Raw genomic sequence first — 20,616 nt, 5'->3', positions numbered from 1 at the left:
TTACTTCCAGGAACAGGCTTTTCCCTCTTTGATCCCTCTCACTTCTTGGAGTAGCCCCACAACCCAGTTAGGCACCAATTTAGGTAACTACCAACACAGTGCTGGGTCTGAGGAGCAGACAGAAGATTCTACAAAGCTGTTCTCAGTTTCCTGACAGAGAGTAGCTGGAGAAAGACTTTGGACAATGGATGAGGGGACAGGACAAAGGGCAATGGCTTCCCACTGCCAGAGGGCAGGGACAGATGGGATATTGGGAAGGAATTGCTGTCTGGGAGGGTGGGAGGCCCTGGAACAGCTTTCCCAGAGCAGCTGTGGCTGTCCCTGGATCCCTGGAAGTAACCAAGACCAAACTGGACAGGGCTTGGAGCACCCTGGGACAGTGGGAGGTGTCCGTGCCCATGGCAGAGGGTGGAATGAGGTGATCTTTAAGGTTCCTTACACCCAAACCACCCCAGGATTCAATGATTTCTCACTGTATCAATGCTGTCATGAAACTCTAAATATTTTGCGTCCCGCTCCAGGTTTAACACAGAAACCCAAAGGAGAGACCTAATTAAAGAGCTATTTCTATCAATTAATTACTTACTGCCTTCCATGGCAGACCCTCCTTGCCATCCTACCCTGCTGGGAACAGCCCCTGCATGCAGCTCCGACACACACTCAGAGGGATGGGGAGGTTTCAGCAGAGCATAGGTTAGACCACATGACATTTCCACATCTCCACAACACTTCCTCGCACCACAGAGACCAACTCCATTTAGCTGCTCTGCTGAGGTGCTGCTGCCAAAATGTTTTTTGCTTGCACAGCTTCAAATACCAAAGCTCACCGTCACCCTCAGTTCTCTGGCAACACTGGGGGCGGTCAGCTTCACAAACATCAACACAGCCACAACAAACGCATCGCAGAAGTAAACATAAAGGTTCTTTCCTCATGCAAAGACCCTCGTGGAGGTGTACCTGGCGGTAAATCCTCCTGACAAACATGCCCCGAGCAAAAGCCTGGATGGTGAGGATGGAGCTGTGGACCCTCAGGAAGGCCCGGCGCATCCGCAGCATTCGGTACTGCTTCTGCAAGATGATGGCAGCCCTTGTCCTCCTCAGGTGCTTAAAAAGCCTGCAATGCACAGGAGGAGGGTAAGCAGGTTAAATAAACTCCACTTTTTTTCTCCCTGGTTTCAACCAGGGAGAGAGGAAAACATTTTGTCCAATGTGGCTTGGTGGTATTCAGGAAAGACCACCCCAACAGCCGGGCTAAGAAAGCCTCCATGCTATCAGACAGCAGCCATGGAACCCAGGAGCACCGGAACCACAGATCAACACACCTCATTGTTCCCAAACAGCATTAAGCCCAAGTATTCCCCAGGTTTTCCTTGGTTTGAGCTCTCTGCTTTGCATCCTTGTGCCAACCAGCACCTAGGTTGGCTCCATGACTTCCCTGACTATAAAAAGTGCACTACTGACTCAGTGAAAACAGCAGCAAATTGATTTGACATTTAAACTGGTGTGCAGTGCTTTGGCAACATTCCTGAGCAGAGCCTCGAGCCATTCACAGACAGTAAATAATAAGGGATGTGGTCAACTCCATACCATGTTGCTCCCATTCTCCAGCTGAACTCATGTTCAATTTGCTGTTACACCGGTTAATAAATGCCCATAAACCATCCATTAAATTTGATAATTAGCTTGTTTTGCTGGATTTATGATCCATTTATTGCTCTCAGCATGCAGCATTATACAGAAAATTTGATCCACTTCTTTTATTTTGTAAAAAGCTTGTCAAAATTAAGAGCCACATCAGATTGGTTTATATATTCCTTTGACTGAGGCAAATGGTTTCTCATTAAGACCCACTGAGCCAGGGCTTCCTGAAGAGGATAAGGAATGGTCTGTCTTCAAAAAGAGACAGTTACTCAGATGCTATCCCACCCTACAAACCCTGCACAAAGAGGGGAACTGAAAAATTATGTAGAAGAAACTCTGCAGCAGCTGGTTCGCCCAGACACCAACCCCTTTCACAATCACAAATAACTCCGCAAATTCAGCTAGTATCTCTGATGTTCTTCTGCTGATTGGCTTGAAGAAGGGCCACAAGAAGGAAGGTGGCCAGTGTGTTGGGATGCTGTTCCATTGCTCCGCTCCTCCCTCACATCCACGTCACACCTGCCACCAGCAGCCCACCTCCAGCAGAGTGCTACGTACAGAAACCCCAGCAAGCCACTGGCACAAGGGTTCCTGCACAGAAAGAGTTAACACTGGGCTCTTTTATTATCTACTGTACACAGCCCCCCTGCCAGTGATTTGGAGTGATTTTCCTCATTACAAAGGATACAGCCACTCAATCCTGAGAACTCCCGCTGGACATCACGGAGACACAAACTTTGTCCCTGCAGGGGAGGAGTGCATACCAACTAGGCAGCCCTTCCCTGGCTGATCCAAATGCCCTTTACCAAAGGCTGTCCCAGGAAAATATTAGTTCTGTGAAACACTTTCACCTAAATCCTTCAGAGCACTGTAGTCACCTCATTATAACCAGATTGTCTATGACTGAGTTACGACCTCAGCACAGCACCTAGAAATTAAACTAACGTAAATATGAAACCAGTTTTAGGCAAAGAATTTTGATCTCTTGCCCCTAAATAAAGCCAGATAGAGGGGCCAGAAATAAGTCCCAACTTTAGCCCAGAAACTCTCATCACAGTGTTACCCACATGTACATTACACATCTTGCTTTCAAGAGAGCAGAGCATTTCCAAAGTTCCTCATATGAAACCCCCAAGTTTAAGTTCTAGAAGATGCAACAGATTGAAAACCCAGGTGGCCAGAGGTGTTGTCACATTTGACTTCCCAGCTTGCCCCTCTCTGAGGCTCCCCCAGGACCCACCTGCATGCCAGGTGCCTGCGAGCATAGCACTGCAGGGTGAGGGTGGCTCGTCTCAGCCTCTGGTACCTGGCCCTCTGCAGCCAGCCCCGCACGGTCTTCTGGATCATGATGGTGGCAGCTCTGAACTTATCTGCCCGCAGTTTCTCCAGATATGCCACCTGGCCTGCACGGAAGAAGATCTTGGTATGGCCAAACTGGAACTTGTCTGGATCCTTTTAAAAAGCACAAAGGAAATTACATTTAATTGAGGCAAACATTACTTTTTTTTTCTTTTTGTTTTCAGTCTAAGTTGATCAGTAGATACAGAGTAAAAACACCAGTTTGAATTAAATTTATCAACACACATCTCTTCTTAATTGGGTAATGAAGATATTATTAGACTCCATTATTAGACATATTAGATTATTAGACTTATTCGACATTATTAGATATCATTAGACTTACTACACTTGAGCATCTATACACCCATTAAGGAATGCAGCACTAGGACTCAGTCTTAAACTCCATATAGTTACACAAATTTTGAAGGGGTTTTGGGTTGCGTTTTTTGTGTTTTGTGGGTTTTTTTGCTTGGTTGGTTCGGGGTTTTGTTTTTTTTTGTTGTTGTTGTTGCTTGGTTTTGGTTTTTTGTGGTAAAGGAATTTATTTGGGGTTTATTTTATTTTGGGGGTTTTTGTTTGTTTGTTTTTGGAGGTTTGGGGTTTTTTGTTTGGATTTGGTTTTTTGTTATTTGTTGTTTTATACGTAAATAAAGAAATCGCAGAATCACAAAATTATTTAGGTTGGAAGGGACCTTAAACCTTATGTATATCCATCCTCCCTGCCATGGGCAGGGATACCTTCCACTAGTCCACACTAGAAATGCAACACCAGAGCACTTCAAGAAAAATATTTCTTTCTCAAAAAGATTAATGTTTAGATCTACAAAGTCCTACATGTGCTGCAAAAGGCTCTGCAGCCAAGGGTAACACTGGGTGCAAAAAGCAAAAAGAGGAACCCAATTGGGTAAATGCCTCAAAATCCCACAGGAAAACAATAGATCAAACATTTAAACCTGTCTAAGGTGCTGTGCACATTCTGAGCCACTCAACAGCAAGAAACCTTTGCATGCATATTTGCAATTTAAAAATAATGCATACAAGCAAGCAGTAAAGATTTAGTAAGGTGAGGCGGCAAAACCTTCTGATTCATTTATGGTAAAAAGGTCCCAATCTGTCGGATGTTTTTTCCACATAGGGCCACTGAAAGTCTCCCACACATCAAGATAAGGCATTTATTTACTGCACTTTTCCCTTCTTACTCATTTTTGCAAAGAGTCATTTAATGATTGACTAAGGTTCATGATGTTGTCCCAGGGTGGACCCCTGAAATGTGCTCCAGCTGTGGCTAGACAAAACCAGGAGGGGAGACACATTTTTAGTAGTGGCCAGTCATTCATGTCTAGCCAGTAACAGCAAACTCTGGACTTCACGAGCACTTAAGTTATTTGCTCCTCTTGACCACAACCATGTAATCCCAGGTCCCACTTGCTCCTGCCACCTCCCCGCAAGACTCCCTCATTTTGGGGAAAACTCCCAGGCTGTCTGGGGTGGAGAAGAACCTGCATGTGCAGCAGGTGAAGCTGGAGCAATTGCAGACCACATCAAAGCCATGAGTTCTGTGCTTTTAGCATCAAAGATCTGGTCCCAGCTCACCTTAATGAGGTCTTCCAACAGGCTCTGACAGATCTGCTTCTTGTCGTTCATAGAGAGCAATCTCTTGTTCATAAGCACACGGTACCTATTGAAAAAGTCAGGGTAGGACCACCTGAAAGCAAAGCACATGCTGGGTTAGTCTGCATGCTGGGCACTGTTTCACTAAAATAAAGTGCTTGGAGCTGTAGATGAGTCAAAGTGTGAAGTACTTCAAGGGATTTCTCACCACTACCCTCAGCATGGACCAACTCCAAAAGGAGCTACTCACCCCCAATCTCAGACACTGAATGACCACATCAGGGCCTTTCTAGCCTGGAACAGAAAGGCCAGAGATCATCCTGTTTTCACCTCTGATGTGCTTCCCAATCTGCTGCTATTTACCGCTCAAATGCAACAATGCTGTTCCCATCAGAAAGAAGAACCTAACTTTGGAGAAATTATGGATCTCTTGATTGCCCAAAAATAAAAATTAAACAGCAACCTTGATAAAGTTGTAGAGAATTAATCAAATAGATATTCTTTGTTTTTTGTGTTCCCAAACTCTGCTAAACACTAATTTCAATCAATCAACTTCCGAATTGCTCCATCTTGAGGTCTGTGACTGAAACAAAACAAACACAAAACCTTTTGGCTCTGGAAAGACAAAGCAGCCCCCTGGAAGATGCCTCACCATCTCCAGCAGCAAAGTTTCCAAACAGGCAACGCTAATTGAAGGAATTAGAGCACTGTATCCTACTGCTAGAAATATCATCTCCTACTGCTGGTGATAGATGTAGAGCCGGCAGACTGCGACTGAAATTCCTTCAGCACCTGCCAAGTTTCAGCCTTCTCTAAATTAACACAGTGAGTTATAAAGCCCTCAAAACCTGAGTTTTTAATTAACACTAGCCTTTTTCCAGCAATGTCCAGAATGATCATTGACATTTCAACAAAATACGCATAACAAACATCAAAGGGAGACTGGAGAGAAATGCAGAGGATTCGATTTCTGCCCTCACTCAACAAAACCACCTGTGGGCCTGATCCTTACCTGCAGGGATGCTCTGGCAACCAGGACAAGAACAAACTTCGAAGAGCTGCCATACAGAAACATCTTCTTCAGCCACAAGCCCCATGCATACCTCAACCTTTTGCATTACTGCACCAAATTATTCCTATTTTTACACTTCCAGGGATTAAGAATGTGGGAGGGAAAATAAACTGCAAAGGACCAGAGCAATGCTTGTGACAGGTCGTGACCAGTTTGCAGTGGTGAGGCTGAGCGAGACCACCTGAGCAGTCACAGCTGCCAGCTCTACAAAATGCATCATGAAACAGAATAATTCAGTTGAAAGGGACCTGCACAATCATCTACTCCAGCTGCTGGTATCTCCCATGAAACACCTGGAAGGCTGTGGTATTTGCTAAGACGGGCATATTGCTGATTTCAAAACACACAACCAACAGAGTTTCATGTCACTTCAGAAAAGGGAAAAGGAAAGCAAATGCTTTTTTTCATTAAAAAGAGTACAGTAGAAGGAAATGTTTGCAAAGGGAATGAAGAGAGCAAATGGGGAAAAAAGGTGGACTGGTACGCCACATGTAATTCCTGCAGGGACACACAGCACCCAGGACACAACTAGTAAAGAATAACTGGCAAAAACCGGAATACCCTTAGGATTGCACCTGAAGCCAAAGGTAAAATGGCAGAAGAATGAGGGCGACTGTGATGAAAGGATTTCCCATGCTCAGAATGCTCAGATTGGTTCCAGAACAGTCAGATTTAGTGCTGATTTAATATCTGTCTCCATGAGCTAGTTCTGAGGCCAGGCAGCTAAGGCTACCCCCCTCAAATAACCAAAAGCACTGAATTACCACTAAAAAATGAAGATGTCAGCTATGGGGAGCTCCCTCTGGGGTGAAAACTGAACAGAAAGATTATGCAAGACTACAAGCTTGTGCCCAGTAAGGTTTAAGTTAAACTTGCCTTCTCTTCGCTTTCCCAGTGCCTCCGTTTTATAATTACATTTCCCATTTTGCGTTGTGCAAATAAAACCCGTTTTCATTTTGAGCACGCCTGGGGTTTACACAGCTCCAAATCAAACCTGAGAGGGGAAGCAGAGCATGCAGAGCCCGAGGCACCCAGCCAAGCACACAAGGCTGGCTTGGGTACTGCTTGAGCCAGGGAACTCCTGGGAAGGGGGAAGAGGGAAGGAGGGAGTATTCCCATTAACCTGCCAGAGTCAGCTCAGGCACTGGCATTATTAACTGCAGATATCTGGAGAAAAAAAATCACCCTGCAGGTGCCACCCAGTCTCTTCCAGAAAAGAGCAGATGGTGAAGAGGCAGAACAGGAAACTCAGGGCACAGGTCCAAGCTGGGCAGAAAGCAAAATCCATCATCTTCCAGGACCACGGCAGAGATGGAGATCCCACAGCTGCTCACAAACAAGAGTCAGACACCTGCAGATATTCCTTAAAAATAGATCATTGGTCACTGCACAGTGGGTCTTCCTCCAGAGCCTGTCATTCTTATTTCCCAAGGTGGCAAAAATTTATTTTCCATGTCCATCCTTAATAAAAATGACTCACTTTTCAGGAGTAAGTCTCACATGAGACATTGGAAGAGTCAGGGAATACACCCCCAGGTTTCTGCCGAGGTGTTTATAGGACTGGTGGCATCCACAGCCCCATAGCCACATCTCCCAGAGGTTCACAGCCCCACGCTGAGCCCCAGGGCACAGAACTGCCTCACTCGTGCTCTCACCACTCTCTGATTTATCAGGGGATGATGGCCCTGACACCACACTGCTCCTGTATTATTGTCCATGGGGCATTAGGACAAAATCTGTGCCACGCCAGGGCTCAGCCAGCCCATGAGGAGTTTCACTGGGATATTTACCATCCCAGTTCACCAGCAAAAAAAAGCTGCAGGGGTTCATAGGTGCTGCTACAGAATCCTCCCCAGAGAAAGGAACAATTAAAGTACTCAGGTTTAATGTAACATGCCTGATTGAACCACTCCAGGCTCAAAGCTGTATAAAATTTCCTTACAGCTATGTGCTGGGAGAGAAACAAACATGATCCCCCAGCCCTGCAAGGGAGATTACTCCAGTGCAGAAATATTGAAGCTCAGTGCTTTGCTGTACACACACTTTTTAAATTATTTTTCTGCATGTACATCTTTTTTTTTTAGGTACAATGTCTTCATTTTAAAAGGGGAAAAGGAAAAAAAAAAAAAAAACATGAAAACAAAAATAGAAAACTTAATTCGTACTTGCCAAGCCACACACTGACTCCCAGCAGGAGACAAAGGATGTGCTGTGTTACCTCACATCTTAGCAGGTCAGGAAAGACTACGGGAAGGGTACACCTCAGTTCAGCTTGTGGACAGGTATCAAATAAAAAACAGATTTTGGGTGCTTGGTATGCTGTCAAACAACACACAGCACGCGCAAGCCTCAATGCTGGGGGCTGGAAACCACCAAGGGACAATAAATAAATACAGCTCCGTATTATTATCAAGTTTTAAGATCCAGATAAGTGATGCAGAGAAAAGAGATGGTACCAGGGGGCTTTTATACCTGCACAGCTGAGAAGCAGGAAGAAGGAGGCACAAAGGACTGGGCAGATGCTACTCAAACTGAGATCAAGCCAACCTCAAACAGCTGAATTTTGCTTTGATGTCAGCACAGGTCACTAAGGGGAAAAGGCAATAAAGGGAAGGATGCAGGAAAATAACTTATGCCTGTGGAAAAAACCCTCCTTGGGCTCAAGCAGCAAGGAGGATGGTTGGCTTAGAGCCTGAGAATTGGTCTTGCCAGCAAAGCCTTTGTCACCTAGAGGAAACAGAGGGAATAAGACGTAGCACACACCACAGAGGAAGTTGTTTGTTTTTTTTTTCTGTAGTTCAAGCAACCAGATTTGGATGTTTTACACAAAAATGCAGCCAGGTGCAAAGCAAAGGGGCTGCTCCTGTCCAAAATTGAGGGGTTATGAACCTGAGCAGAGGCAGCTGCATTTATTACAATGTCAAATTGAAGGGAGAGCGTGGGTAGGAAACTGGGGTTGACATTCTAAGGAAGCTTCCAAAAAGCATCTTTCCAAGTAGTCAACAACTGCCCAAAATATCCACAACCCATTGTTTCAGCATTGTTATGCCAGCTGCACTGAGTGAAGAGCTGAAAGCAGTGTAATAGGTCAAAAAAGCCTCAAACTCTTAACCATAACGTGGTTTCTTCTGGTACCCTAAAATAACTGAACATGAGCTGTTTCCACTCAGAGTAAACAAATTCACCCAAGACCATCCCAGGTGCTGAGCAAACTCAGTTTTGTGTAAGAAATCCTGGCAGCACCACCAGGCACCCTCCCCTGAAGGAGTCAATATATTAAGCAGGAAGGAACTGGATGATATTCATCTTTCCAGAGGAGTCAGAATATATCTGGAAGGGTGCAGGTTCAATCTCGGAGCCAAGAATTGATATGAAATTATTTGAGAAGCTGCAGTTCAGGGACAAAATTTCTCTCAGCCTTGTTTATTGCAGCAGAACAGATTTGCTTTTCAATTAGCTCTGAAACATGCAGGCAGGCCTGGCTTGAAATTAGCTGGAATATATTCAGAGGGAAAAACGAGGGGGGAAAAGCCCTTCCATTTACATATTACACCTTTGTTGGGTGTGGGCAAACAGAACTATTGGTAGTCAAAGCAGTTTATAGGTCTTGTTATCCTGAAATGACAGCCAGACAGCTAAAGGCACATTCTATAGGAAAAATTATATATCCAAGGATGTCTGTGATAGTTTTCAATTATAAATATTTAATATTTATAGAGTTTAGCAGCTGGGATTTCACACTGAATTGATACAAAATTGCTGAATCTGACAGTGAGCTCCAGCGGCCAGAGGAAGCAGCCAGATGCCAAGGATGCTTAAACTATAAATACATAACAACTACAGAGAGGGTAATTCAGAGACAACTGCAGTGATGAGGCAGTTCAGAGTGATGGCATGGTGGGAGACCACTGCTGCTGGGCCACTGACTGGAAACCACCACAACCAGCAGGGAAAAAAAAATGTACAGTTTTGATAGAACCAATTTAAAAACTTGTTTTAGAGAGTTATTTTGCTATTCATGGAGATCTGCACCAATTCGTTGTCTACAGACTCATCTGTATGCAGCCAGTTTCTGTAAGTAAGATGAATGGTCTTACAGCACAGAGACATCTTCCACGCTTTACCCAGGGAAGCTGATGATAAATTTTCTACCTACACACCTCAGACACTCCATTCATCACAGTCATTTATGTACATGCTAACAGATACAGATTTCTTAACTGCTGAGTAACATTTCAAAGCAAATGATACATTTTCAGCTTATTTCAGACACAGCCAGAGCGCAGCCTACCATGGAAAGGGTAAAATAAACCCAGGAACACCCGAAGAGGGGAGCCTAAGGCTTCAGATTTCTGTGGCTTACACAGTATGAACAACTACCACTTGTATTAAAAATTATTTTTTTTTAGAGGTAAAAAATTATTAGGGACTCAAAACACTGAACTCTTCAGCAGCAGGTGGTTTTAGCCAGAGATCTCTGTCTCAAAGCCACATCACCCTCAGAAAGTTACTCTAGTGACAGTATGCTGGAATATATTTAAACAGGATGAAAACAAGAGTTTTTCTATTGTTTCTGGATAAAACTTACCTTGAGATAAACAAATTTGGAAATCCTCTGTTTCTTTACAGGTAAATTGCTTACACCCAAGCGAAGCAAAAGTCACAAAGATCAAGTTTTCTGTTACTATTTTAAAGAATTCCAAATTTAGAGCCTTCACAAGAGGTTTAAATTTAAAGCAATGACTCTCCTTTTTGGTTTTATTCTTAATCAAGCAATATAAACTCAACTTGTCTCAAAATATAAGGAAATACAGAGGAATAATCAATGCTCACTGTGATGAAAACTCAGAGAGACCACATGTAAAACTGCAGAAAGAACTAAAAGGTCTGTTACTTTTCCTACAAAACAAGATCCTGTGGAAGTATCTTTTCCCAAGATGGTCTATAAAGTCAATTTAAATACACAGATCATTCACAATCTTTCAATGACATCATCCAGTTCCAGGGTCTGGATTTTCAAGATTGGAATTTTCTGAGTAAGGAAGGTGAAGAACTACCACAGCCCAAAGTGAGTATTCTATTTGGTGCAGAGCTGTTCCCATATACAATTATATCCTAGAAATATTAAAATACACAAAGATCTGTCCTTCAAGAATCATAAACTTTGGAGAAGGTCACTCTGAAAGGCTGAAATAGCTTTTTGCACCCTTTTTTTTTTTTTGTCCCTGGAGGAAGAACAAGAGCTGACAAGTTGCAGTGATGGAAGAGTTCTGTATTCTTAGTGTCCTGGGAAAAGATCTCATAACCAAAAGCATGCAAGCAGAGCTGAGAGCATCACTTTTTAGTTTGTCGGGTGGAGAGGTCCCTGCACTGGTCAATTCTTTGCTGTCAATAGATCCTGGCAGGTCTCCAGGTGCTGCAATGGTTTTTCCCCTCTGTCCCCCCTCCCCAGTTACTAATTTTACATTGATTTTAGTGCTGCAGGGTATAAACAGCAGTTAAGTGAGCAGAAATGGAAAAACACTACAAATCTGTAGGATAATTATGAATGGAGAGGAACAGGGTATCAGTGCAGCCATGACAAGACAGTAACAAACCTCATAAAGCACACAACACTCAGGTCAGAGCTCCTCAAACCCTGCCAGGACCCAGACTGCACTGGGCAGTGTGACTGCTTTCTTGGAGGGCAAAGAACTGCATTCCTCTGGCCTTTTCCACGTGGAAAAAAAAAAAAAAAAAAAAAAAAAAAAAAAAAAAAAAAAAAAAAAACTAAGATTTTTCATTGTTTCAGGGCTTTTACTACAAGAGCACTGACGAATTTGGTCTGGCAACAAAGATGGTAGTAGAAGACAGCCGATCGGCTGGAATTTCTGATTCCCCACCATGGCTTAGGGATATGTAATGAAGAAGCAGCTTTTTACTGGCTAAACCCACAGAAGCCCTCAAGACTTCTGAGATGAGAGCCAAAGGTGATGCTGGGTCATCTAACAGGGTCATACTGACAACATGAGGCCCTAGATCTCCACCCTCCCACACTGGCAGAGGACAGAGCGAAATTGGGTTCCATGAGAGTTTTTTTCTTCTCCTTCTTCTGTTTTCCCTTCTTCCTCGTTAAGTAGCTGGACTCAGCTGGTCAGGGAGGACCCCATCACCAGTTGTGGCCTGCCCACAGAGGTCACTGGCCAACAGAGGTGAAGAGCAGCAGAGCCACCTCAACCTGCAGCTGCTGCCCTCAGCTGCCAGGAACCCTCTGCAGCTTTTCAGGAGGTGAGAGCAGCACACTCCTCCCCAAAATCCAGGACAGGGAGTTTCTCATGGTGTTCCACACTTCACTGAGCATATTTATAACTTCTTTGTTCTGTATAAAAAGGCTGATGGCTTTGCTGACATGAACACAAAGGTGCTTGGCACTAAAATGCAATTGATGCATTTTTAGAATTATTTGCCCTTGTCATTTTCAGGACTTATGTATAGTCTATGTTTTCTGATTTATTAGGCCTTAAAAACCTCTTTTGAATTTTATATCTCAATAAGCAGGAGCCACACCACCCGTAACCCTCCTTTTTATGATGCAAGAGTTTGAAGCCCAGGATGCTCTGGATGTGTGGTGTGAAAGTCTACAACAATAATTTACAACCCTTATTTTCTTTCTCTGCAAGTAGAATCAAACATTCTTTTTGGCTGAAATGAGGATTGCAGCAGATTTCTGAAGCCAGGAAAAAAAAAAAAAAAAAAAAAGAAACAAAGAAAAGCAAATTTAAGAGTGGAAGGGGCTTCAGGCAAACAGTGAAGAAGTGCTTTAGGGCAGTGCTTGCTTCCAGAACTGTTCTTTTGTTACTTGATGTCTACATAGGTACAGCATCCAAGCTGGAATCCTTTATCTGTCAGGCATCAGCTTTTTCAGAGGTTTCATGAGGGCAAATTACCTCTCAGGACCAAACTGAAAGCCCCAGCTGGAGCACTGGACACAGCACAACACGCTCTCTGTCATGCCCACTCTGCAGCTCTTTGCTTGACAATGAACTTCTCAGACTTGAGGAACCCAGGACATAACGGGAGTTTGGCAAAATGAAACAAAAAAATATATAAAAAGCAGAAAATCTATCCTGGATATAAACAAACCTAAATAAACATCGTCCTGAGAACACAAGTGTTTTCTTCTTCCTCCCTCACCTCAAATAATCCCAGAAGGGTTTGGTCTGGAAGGGTCTTTAAAGCTCACCCAGTCCCAATCCTGCCATGGGCAGGGACACCTTCCACTGCCCCAGGCTGCTCCAAGCCCTGTCCAGCCTGGCCCTGGGTACAATCAACCTTCTGAGTAAACAACAGGAGCAGCACAGCCCCAGGGAATTCCCAGCCCAGCACCTGGATGGGAAGCCAGCTGCACTGATCCGGATGGTCTCCAGCACTCCACAGGCTCTCAGCTGCTGCACCGCTCTCTTCGGATCAAACCTGCAATTAGATTTAGGACAGGCATTAGCACACAGTGAAGGGGAACCCACAGCTACAGCCCTCTCAAACCTCAGTATAAGCCGTGCCTGGCTTTGGGAACAGGCTGCACAGATGTCACACCTTTCCTCTGCGTGTCACAAAGGTCTGATTTTCAAGCTGCTTGAAATCTTTTCAAGTTGCTTGATACCACCCTGCTATCAGTGCTAGGTGTATTCTTGGGATAGGCTGACCACCTGATGTCCACCTTAGCCAGAATATACCTGGCTGTGTAAAGCAGTACAATCACAATAAAGAAGGGAACAGGCTACCCCACCACAAGCTGCCTGGTGAACCAGCCATCAGGGCAACAACATATTTACAGAAATCAAAATCAACAGCAAAATAAGTCTGATATATTCAATTCCATACCAAAACCAGGTAATTAACAGGTCCCACAAGTTTCTAGACTAAGTTTTCAAGGAACAGTGGTGGTCGTGTTCCAGACTAATGGCTTTGGTAGGCACCATATGGAAATTCAAGGTGTTTCTGCTCTCCTTTTTAAATCTTGCTTCATCCCTTACCACATTTCCATTCCATCTCATCCCTTACCACATCTAATTTCCATCAGCAATTTGTGCCAAAAAAAAACTCATAGTGGCTTCCAGCTGAATACTCAGGCAGTGCTTCCTGTGGTTCCTGGCAAAAACTCACTCCCAGATCAGACCATCCTTGCACAGGGTGAGTCCAGGTACCAGCATCCCCCATGGCTGCTCCTTCCTTCCACCCTGACTCTGAATGCACAAGGAGGTTCCAGCTCTCCAGTTCTGGAAGGCACTGGAAAAGGTCCCTGCATCAAGCCCAGACTCACATGATGCAGATGTCCATAGCTGTTTGAGGTTTCCAGAACAAAGCCTCTCATATATTGCCAGTTTTTTCCCTTTTCTGAAAGCCCAATATATTTACACCTGCAAGTCAAGATTACATGAATAATTCTGCCTTCTCTCTTCTGTACAAAAGCAGCATGAAAAATAGTCTCCCTCTTCTCTCTCTGTGCTTTTTTTAATTCCCTGGACCTGTCAAGTCTACAAGCAAGTTATTCGCTGCAACACCACCAACACTGTGCAGGGTGAAAAATCAGTCTGGGCTGTCACTCACTTCAAGGAAGAACCCACAAGGGTGCAATTTCCATAACAATAAATAATAAACAGGAGCGGCAGATCGACAGGTAAACGTAAGTCCTGGAAGATCCCAGGGCAATCTCTCTGGTATCCAAGGGAAACTCTACAAAGCAGCAAAGCCCTGCTCAGAGGGGGTGAAATGCTGTCACCAGAGAGGCCACAGTCATCTATTAGCAAGAGCTCCAGCTATGGGCTAATGCTGAAATTAAGACCTTAAAAGTGGGAAAATAAACCTTATTACAAACTCATTTTCCTTGCCATGGCAGGTAGAAGCACCTGGCAGGTTGCTTTTGTCCTGGAAACCCAAGTCAAAAATCCAAAACCCTGCCTGAAACAGAATCTAAGAGGAAAACTGACAGAGGAACAACCTGAAGTCAAGCACTCCCCTTGCACATCTCTCTTTGGAAGTCTTCTCCAGCAGGAATTAATTTCAGACCCAGCCTGCAGTCAGATGCAGCAGACATCCCTGTGTGGTGCCAAGGTGTCCCAGGATGGGAGTCTAACACCCTCCAGCCCCATTACAGAGCTTATCTTTTCAGCAAGTTGTGACGTAGGAATGCAGGGACCTGAGGAACTCTCCAGTCCAACCCCCTTATGTTCAAAAGCTGGGACAGCTATGGGGGCAGACCCACAGCCTAGGGGTTTATCCAGTCAAAACTGATAGAAACCTCCACAGATGGAGGCTGAACAACCTCTCAGGGCAGACATCTGCTCCACTGACGGTCCTCAGCGAGAAAAAAAACAGGTTTAATTATCTCCAGTCAGAACCTCCCATGTCAATTTGGGGCTGTTGGCTCCTTCTTCCCACCACACACCACTGCTCAGAGCATGGTTTTCTCCTCATGGTAGCCCCTCTAAGTACTGAAGGGCTGCCATTACATCCTTCCTGTTCTCCAGGGTAAGCATCTCATTTTAGTAAAAAACATAATGCTCTCGTGAGCTGAAAAATGTTACGTTCTAGAAAGAGAAAACTTATTTTCTCATTGAACAACAAACACAACACCGAGTGTTCAGCATGCTACAGACACGTGGGTGGAGCAATGCTGATGATGTTTCACTTCACAAATGCTTCCCAGCACTGTGCATTTTCCAGCATCTGTCTCTAGATTCCACTTTTACACATAAAAAAGAGAGCAAATCCTACAAGGAGCAGCTGAGGGAGCTGGGAAGGGGCTCAGCCTGGAGAAAAGGAGGCTCAGGGGGGACCTTGTGGCTCTGCACAACTCCTGATAGGAGGGGACAGCCGGGGGGGGTCGGGCTCTGCTCCCAGGGAACAGGGACAGGAGGAGAGGGAACGGTCTCAGGATTGGACCAGGGGAGAGTCAGGGTGGGCGTGAGGACGAATTTCTCCATGGAAAGGGTGCTCAGGAACTGGAACTTCCCAGGGAGGTGTGGAGTGCCCATCCCTGGAGGTGTCCAAGGAGGGCCTGGATGTGGTACTGAGTGCTCTGGGCTGGTGGCACAGTGGGGATTGGGCACAGCTGGGACTCCAAGATCCTGGAGCACTTTTCCAGCCTCAGTGCTCCTGGGATTCTGTGACTTTATTTGAGCCAGCTTAAGGATATAAATTCATCAAGCTGGTGGCAGCAAGATCAACCTTGACCACGATCCCCAGGTGACAATGCCAATTAAGCAATCCACGAGGGGTGAGGAGGGAGAGTCTCTTGCAGAACCACCCACAGGAGACACCTGAACCCGCTGTGGATGAGGATGCAACCCCATCACCACAACCTAAAGCAACCTCCTCCAGAACCATCCTTGTGTCTATTTTGGTCTGTCATTTGTTCCCAAAATCCTGAGCTTGGACATTCACCAATAGTAGCATCACATTGGGCAGAGCCATCACTTGGACTAGGAGCAGGCACTGACAGAATTATCCTCCTGGTGCTTGCTGCCCATAACATCTTAGGGATACAACTGAGTTCATTCAATTACTGCCCCCTGAAAACCGGGAGCTTGCACATCCATGGAATTATATTAACTGTATCCTGAGCATCACATGAAAAACTGAATTTGAAAGTTCAAAGGCAGAGAAGTGAAGAGGGATGAGCTGAAAGGAGAGCCAAGCAGGGACATGGAGTTTGGAAAGACCCATTGGAAAGGTGAAGCCACTTCACCACCCAGAGCACCTCCCACCTCTCACTACAGCAAGTCAGAGAATAATTTTGTGCTTCTTCTAAAGAAAACAGTAGATCACACAGTGTAATCCTGAAATTCATTTAATGAACACCCCCTGCAAAAGACAAGAGGAGACCAAGGCCTGAGCATGTCCAGTACCTACAGGATGGTGTGTGTGCAGATCAGCAGAGCACAGGAACACAGATCCCAGCACAGACAGCCTTCTCCACGGCTGCTAGCTACTCCTCTAAGGAATCAGGTAAATAGAAACCAGTTTCTGAATGTCTTGCAATGATTAATACCCCTCACTTTGCTGTTTGCAGGGGCAGAAGAGTCAGGCCAGGAAGCTTCCTGGTGGATACATCTCCCCCAGCACATCACGAGCAAGGGCGAGTCTGTTTAGAGAAGCTTTGCCTTCCTTCCAGGACACTGTTGGAGCTGTCTCTGCACTCCTAAATCGCCCTGTGCTCACTGGGAGCACTCAGCCTGCATCAGATCAGCTGAAGGGAAATGCCTCCCTGCTGCTGGATTACATTTACAACCTTCTTCCTTAAAGGTCACCACCTGCACTTGATGCCTTTCGAGGACATCACATCTGTAAGGTCCCTGCATACTAACGGCCAAGCTTTCCTGGAGTTACAGGGAAGAAAACTGGGCACAAATCCATGACCAAGAGGTCAAACAGGGATTACAACTACCTGCTCACAGTGTTTGTTGCCTGTGATATGTCTCTGAACTACAGATGAAGATCAGGACTGGCCTTTTGCTTCAGCTGCTTACCTGCTTGAAGTTGATACAAGCCACATCTTAACTTTTTCTGCATTTATTTTGGAAGCACCAAGATACTTCTGTTCATTTTACAAGCCCACTATTTATCTCTTCTTTATAATTTCCTTCTCTTTTCACTGTTTGAAACTATAATTATTTAAATAAAAGCAAGTCTAAGATGAAAACTGCACGAAGACCCTATTACTGCAAAAGCAAGGATGCTCAAGGATCTATATAGCAAGGATCTATAAATTATTAGAACCTGAATTAGTCTTCACTTCAGAGGCACAAACCTCACATGCTGAAACCCAAAAAGGTGACTCCAGCAACCCACACAGACCTTCCAGTTACAGGAACAACATTAAAAGGAGGGGCCAAGCTCTTCAGCAGGAGGAAGAGCTCAAAGCACGCCCTGCTGCCATGAAGCTGAACACATCTGCTCACAGGCAGGGCCACTTACTTGAAGGGGTGTTTCTCGTCGTTGGGCTTGATGCAGCGCACGTAGTGCGGAGTGGTGGCGTTCAGGGTCTCCATCAGCAGCTCCAGGGAGTTGCGGAACTGAAAGAAAAAAAACACTCGTCTGGAGGAGGGATGAAGGAGCTGTGACCCTGCAGCCCCAGCCAGCAGGTGCCACAGGCCACCCGTGGGTGTGACACAGTGTGGACCTCCCCATGGACCCAGCGCAGGCAGGGGGAATTCAGAGAAGACACCGGGGGGTTGAGGGCTCAAAGAGTCGTGAGCAACGAAGCTCGGGACTCTGCCCAGTTGGGTCTTTGATCTCCAAGGATGGAGACAGCACAACCTCTCTGTGCCCCTGCTGAACTTTTTGACTGCCCACAGGGGGAAAAATGCTCCGTTTCTGAAGCTGTTTCAGTGTAAGGGCTCCACAGCATATTGGGACACTGTCCAGTGAATCCCAGAGTGGCCTCCACCCTCCCCAGACCATGTCTCAGCTGCTTTCAGCCAAGACTAGTCAATCCTGCTGCTCCGGAGACACCACTAGAAGTCATCCAAAGAGCAACAGCTGAACACAGAGATCATGGGAAAGTCTCTTTCCACCTCCAACAGCTTTTTATTCACCTCTGCTTCAAACTGAAGCAACCAGATGTTGTTAACTGGATTGCTCTGCCGTCACTGATTCACTCAGACCTCACATTACCTGGTGTCCCACTGTTTTCCTGTGCTCCTTGTTGGCAGCTTTGAAGGCTGGCTTGGCAGAGCACATATTGATCCGGGGCCTTCCCTTTGGCCTGGCAGTGGTGGGCACGGCGTCCTCCTCCTGGAATAAGTCTGCTACCATCTGATACTGAAACAAAAGGCAACACTTGAGCACCTCTGGCCCTGCTCGCTGGGGAATGAGCCCACCCAAATCCTATTGCTCAGGTCATTTCACACCCATCCTAAACCTGGAAGGGGGAAAAGGGCAAGAAAGTGAAAGCAAGAAGAGTTGTCTACATAATCCACGTCAGCAGGGCAGCTGACCATTCTGTGCTTCAGGTCATGAAACCTTGAAATGTGCACGTTAAATCAAGCTAGTCTTAAAAGAAAAAGAGGCTGGATTGCTGAGATCCTGCCAAGGCACAAAACCTCCTGAACAGGAGGTCACTCTTGCTCCCAAGGCTTTGTTTCAGGGTGTTTATCCAGCCCTGCCCCAACAAGGATGCTGCCTGCACAGCACATACCCCAGGAACAGGATCTTCTGTGAGGACAGGCAGCAGCCAGGCCCCACCACAGCCCCAGAGGCACCCTTGCTTTTCAACAAATTAAGGGATACAAACACTTTCTCCCTAATTACCCACCTTTCAGGGCAGCACCACCATCCCACAACCCTGGAAGCACCACATCTAGCTTGACAGATCCCTAATCCTGGTATTTTCACATCTTGAATCCACCCACATGCCCACACTGGCTACTGCCACAGCTGCATTTACATTCAAAGGGGAAATCCTTAAATGCAAAAAAAACCCTCTCTGTCAGTAGGTGGGATGTCATGTATCACCAGCTGAGCTGGGCTCCTGCCCGATGACACTGCCAAAGCACCCATGATGCCTCCCAGCAGCACAGATGCTGGAGCACCTGAGCGAGAGAACCACATTCCCCACACCCACGGCACACCATGCCCAACACATCCACCCCAAAACCACCAGCACAAGGCAGTGGCATCTATCTAGCACTCTCACCCCCACCTCAGGCTTCTACAAAAGCCCAGTCTGGTTGTATTTCCATTTAAGATCCCACTAAGAGTGCTGTGTTTTACCACCTTTTAGACACAGACAGACAGCCCTGTGCTGTGAAGGGCTGCCTGGCTCTCTGGCACATCCCGGGGCTGAGACAAGAACACTTCTGGCCCTGTTCTGTGGGATGTTCTCACAGCTCGTTAGGACAGCAGCCTCAACACCACTGTGGGAAGGAAATTATTTGCATTATATGAGCAAATTTCTTGCAGGCTCCACGACAGCACCAGCTAAGGATCTGCTTCACACTCAGTTTTCACTGCCAGCTCTGCAGCTCACTCAACTCCTGCCACAATAAAGGCTCTCTCCTTCTTCACCTGACCCTCTATCCCTAAAAAAGACACTCTGACAGTTGTTGTGGTTGACACATCACCATCTGGGATGCTCTGACTCCTGTAAGCACGGGAGGTATGGATGGCACACGTATTGATGAAGATATCCAACACAGGCTCTGCATTACTACCTCACACCTGACAATGTGGTAAAACCCTTGGATATAATTTGGGGTTTCAAAATATCTTCTCAACACAGCTGGGAGTGCCACTGATCCCTCCATCCCCTTGGTATTAATAACAGCAGTGCTTGCTCCTGAACGAGCGCTGCAGAAGGATCTCAGAGCCAAGCTCTCAGCTTGCATGATGCAAACCTGGTGGAACTGGGACCATCTCTACCAGGAACCATTCCACAGGTTCTGGGGCATAAGCAAGAGGGACAGATCCCTCCTCCCCAGCTGACAGAGTCAAAACTATTGGTGCATTATTTGTAATTACAGAAAACTGGAAAGGGCAACTTTCACAGCATGCCCGTATGCTTTCCATCAGCAGTCAAATCATTTCCCTTAATTCAAAGAACATCAGCTCTCAACTGTTTTAGCTGACCAGCGCTTACAGAACTAATTAAATGCTTTATAAAGTCCCTTTCACCATCTTGTTGATGGCAGTAATTGCATTCTAATTAGCAGAAGGCAGTTCTGCCTTGGTGGGAGTGCTTCATCAGCAATGGCTTGCTGACAGGGAGGTGCCCAGGTCCTTGCTGTGTTAAATTCAGTGTTCCCCCTTGCCCTCTGTGCTGCTTTAGTGGGAATGCAAAGAAGAGTGGAGGGAATGCTGTGTGCCAGCCCAATCCTGAGGACAGGACAAAGTCCTCGCAGCACAGCCCTCTGCAGCACAAATCTAAGCTTTAGTTAAATGTACACATTCGGGTAGGAGACCCAGCACTGCTA

General features: G+C 45.8%; 1 protein-coding gene across 1 annotated transcript in view; it reads right to left on the bottom strand.

Moving 5' to 3' along the window:
* The window catches only part of MYO5B (myosin VB), a 147,008-nt gene that overhangs the window by 46,310 nt on the left and 80,082 nt on the right, over nt 1-20,616 (bottom strand). The window contains exons 15-20 of the mRNA XM_068176078.1: nt 18,320-18,466; nt 17,621-17,718; nt 13,031-13,117; nt 4,576-4,687; nt 2,882-3,093; nt 958-1,114 (exon numbers count right to left, since the gene is read on the bottom strand). Of these exons, the coding sequence (XP_068032179.1) occupies nt 958-1,114; nt 2,882-3,093; nt 4,576-4,687; nt 13,031-13,117; nt 17,621-17,718; nt 18,320-18,466 (813 nt within the window). The remainder of the gene's footprint in view (nt 1-957; nt 1,115-2,881; nt 3,094-4,575; nt 4,688-13,030; nt 13,118-17,620; nt 17,719-18,319; nt 18,467-20,616) is intronic.

This window comes from Anomalospiza imberbis, chromosome Z, assembly GCF_031753505.1.
Source record: "Anomalospiza imberbis isolate Cuckoo-Finch-1a 21T00152 chromosome Z, ASM3175350v1, whole genome shotgun sequence".
NCBI classification, from domain to species: domain Eukaryota; kingdom Metazoa; phylum Chordata; class Aves; order Passeriformes; family Viduidae; genus Anomalospiza; species Anomalospiza imberbis.
This window is presented reverse-complemented; position numbering and strand designations above follow the sequence as displayed.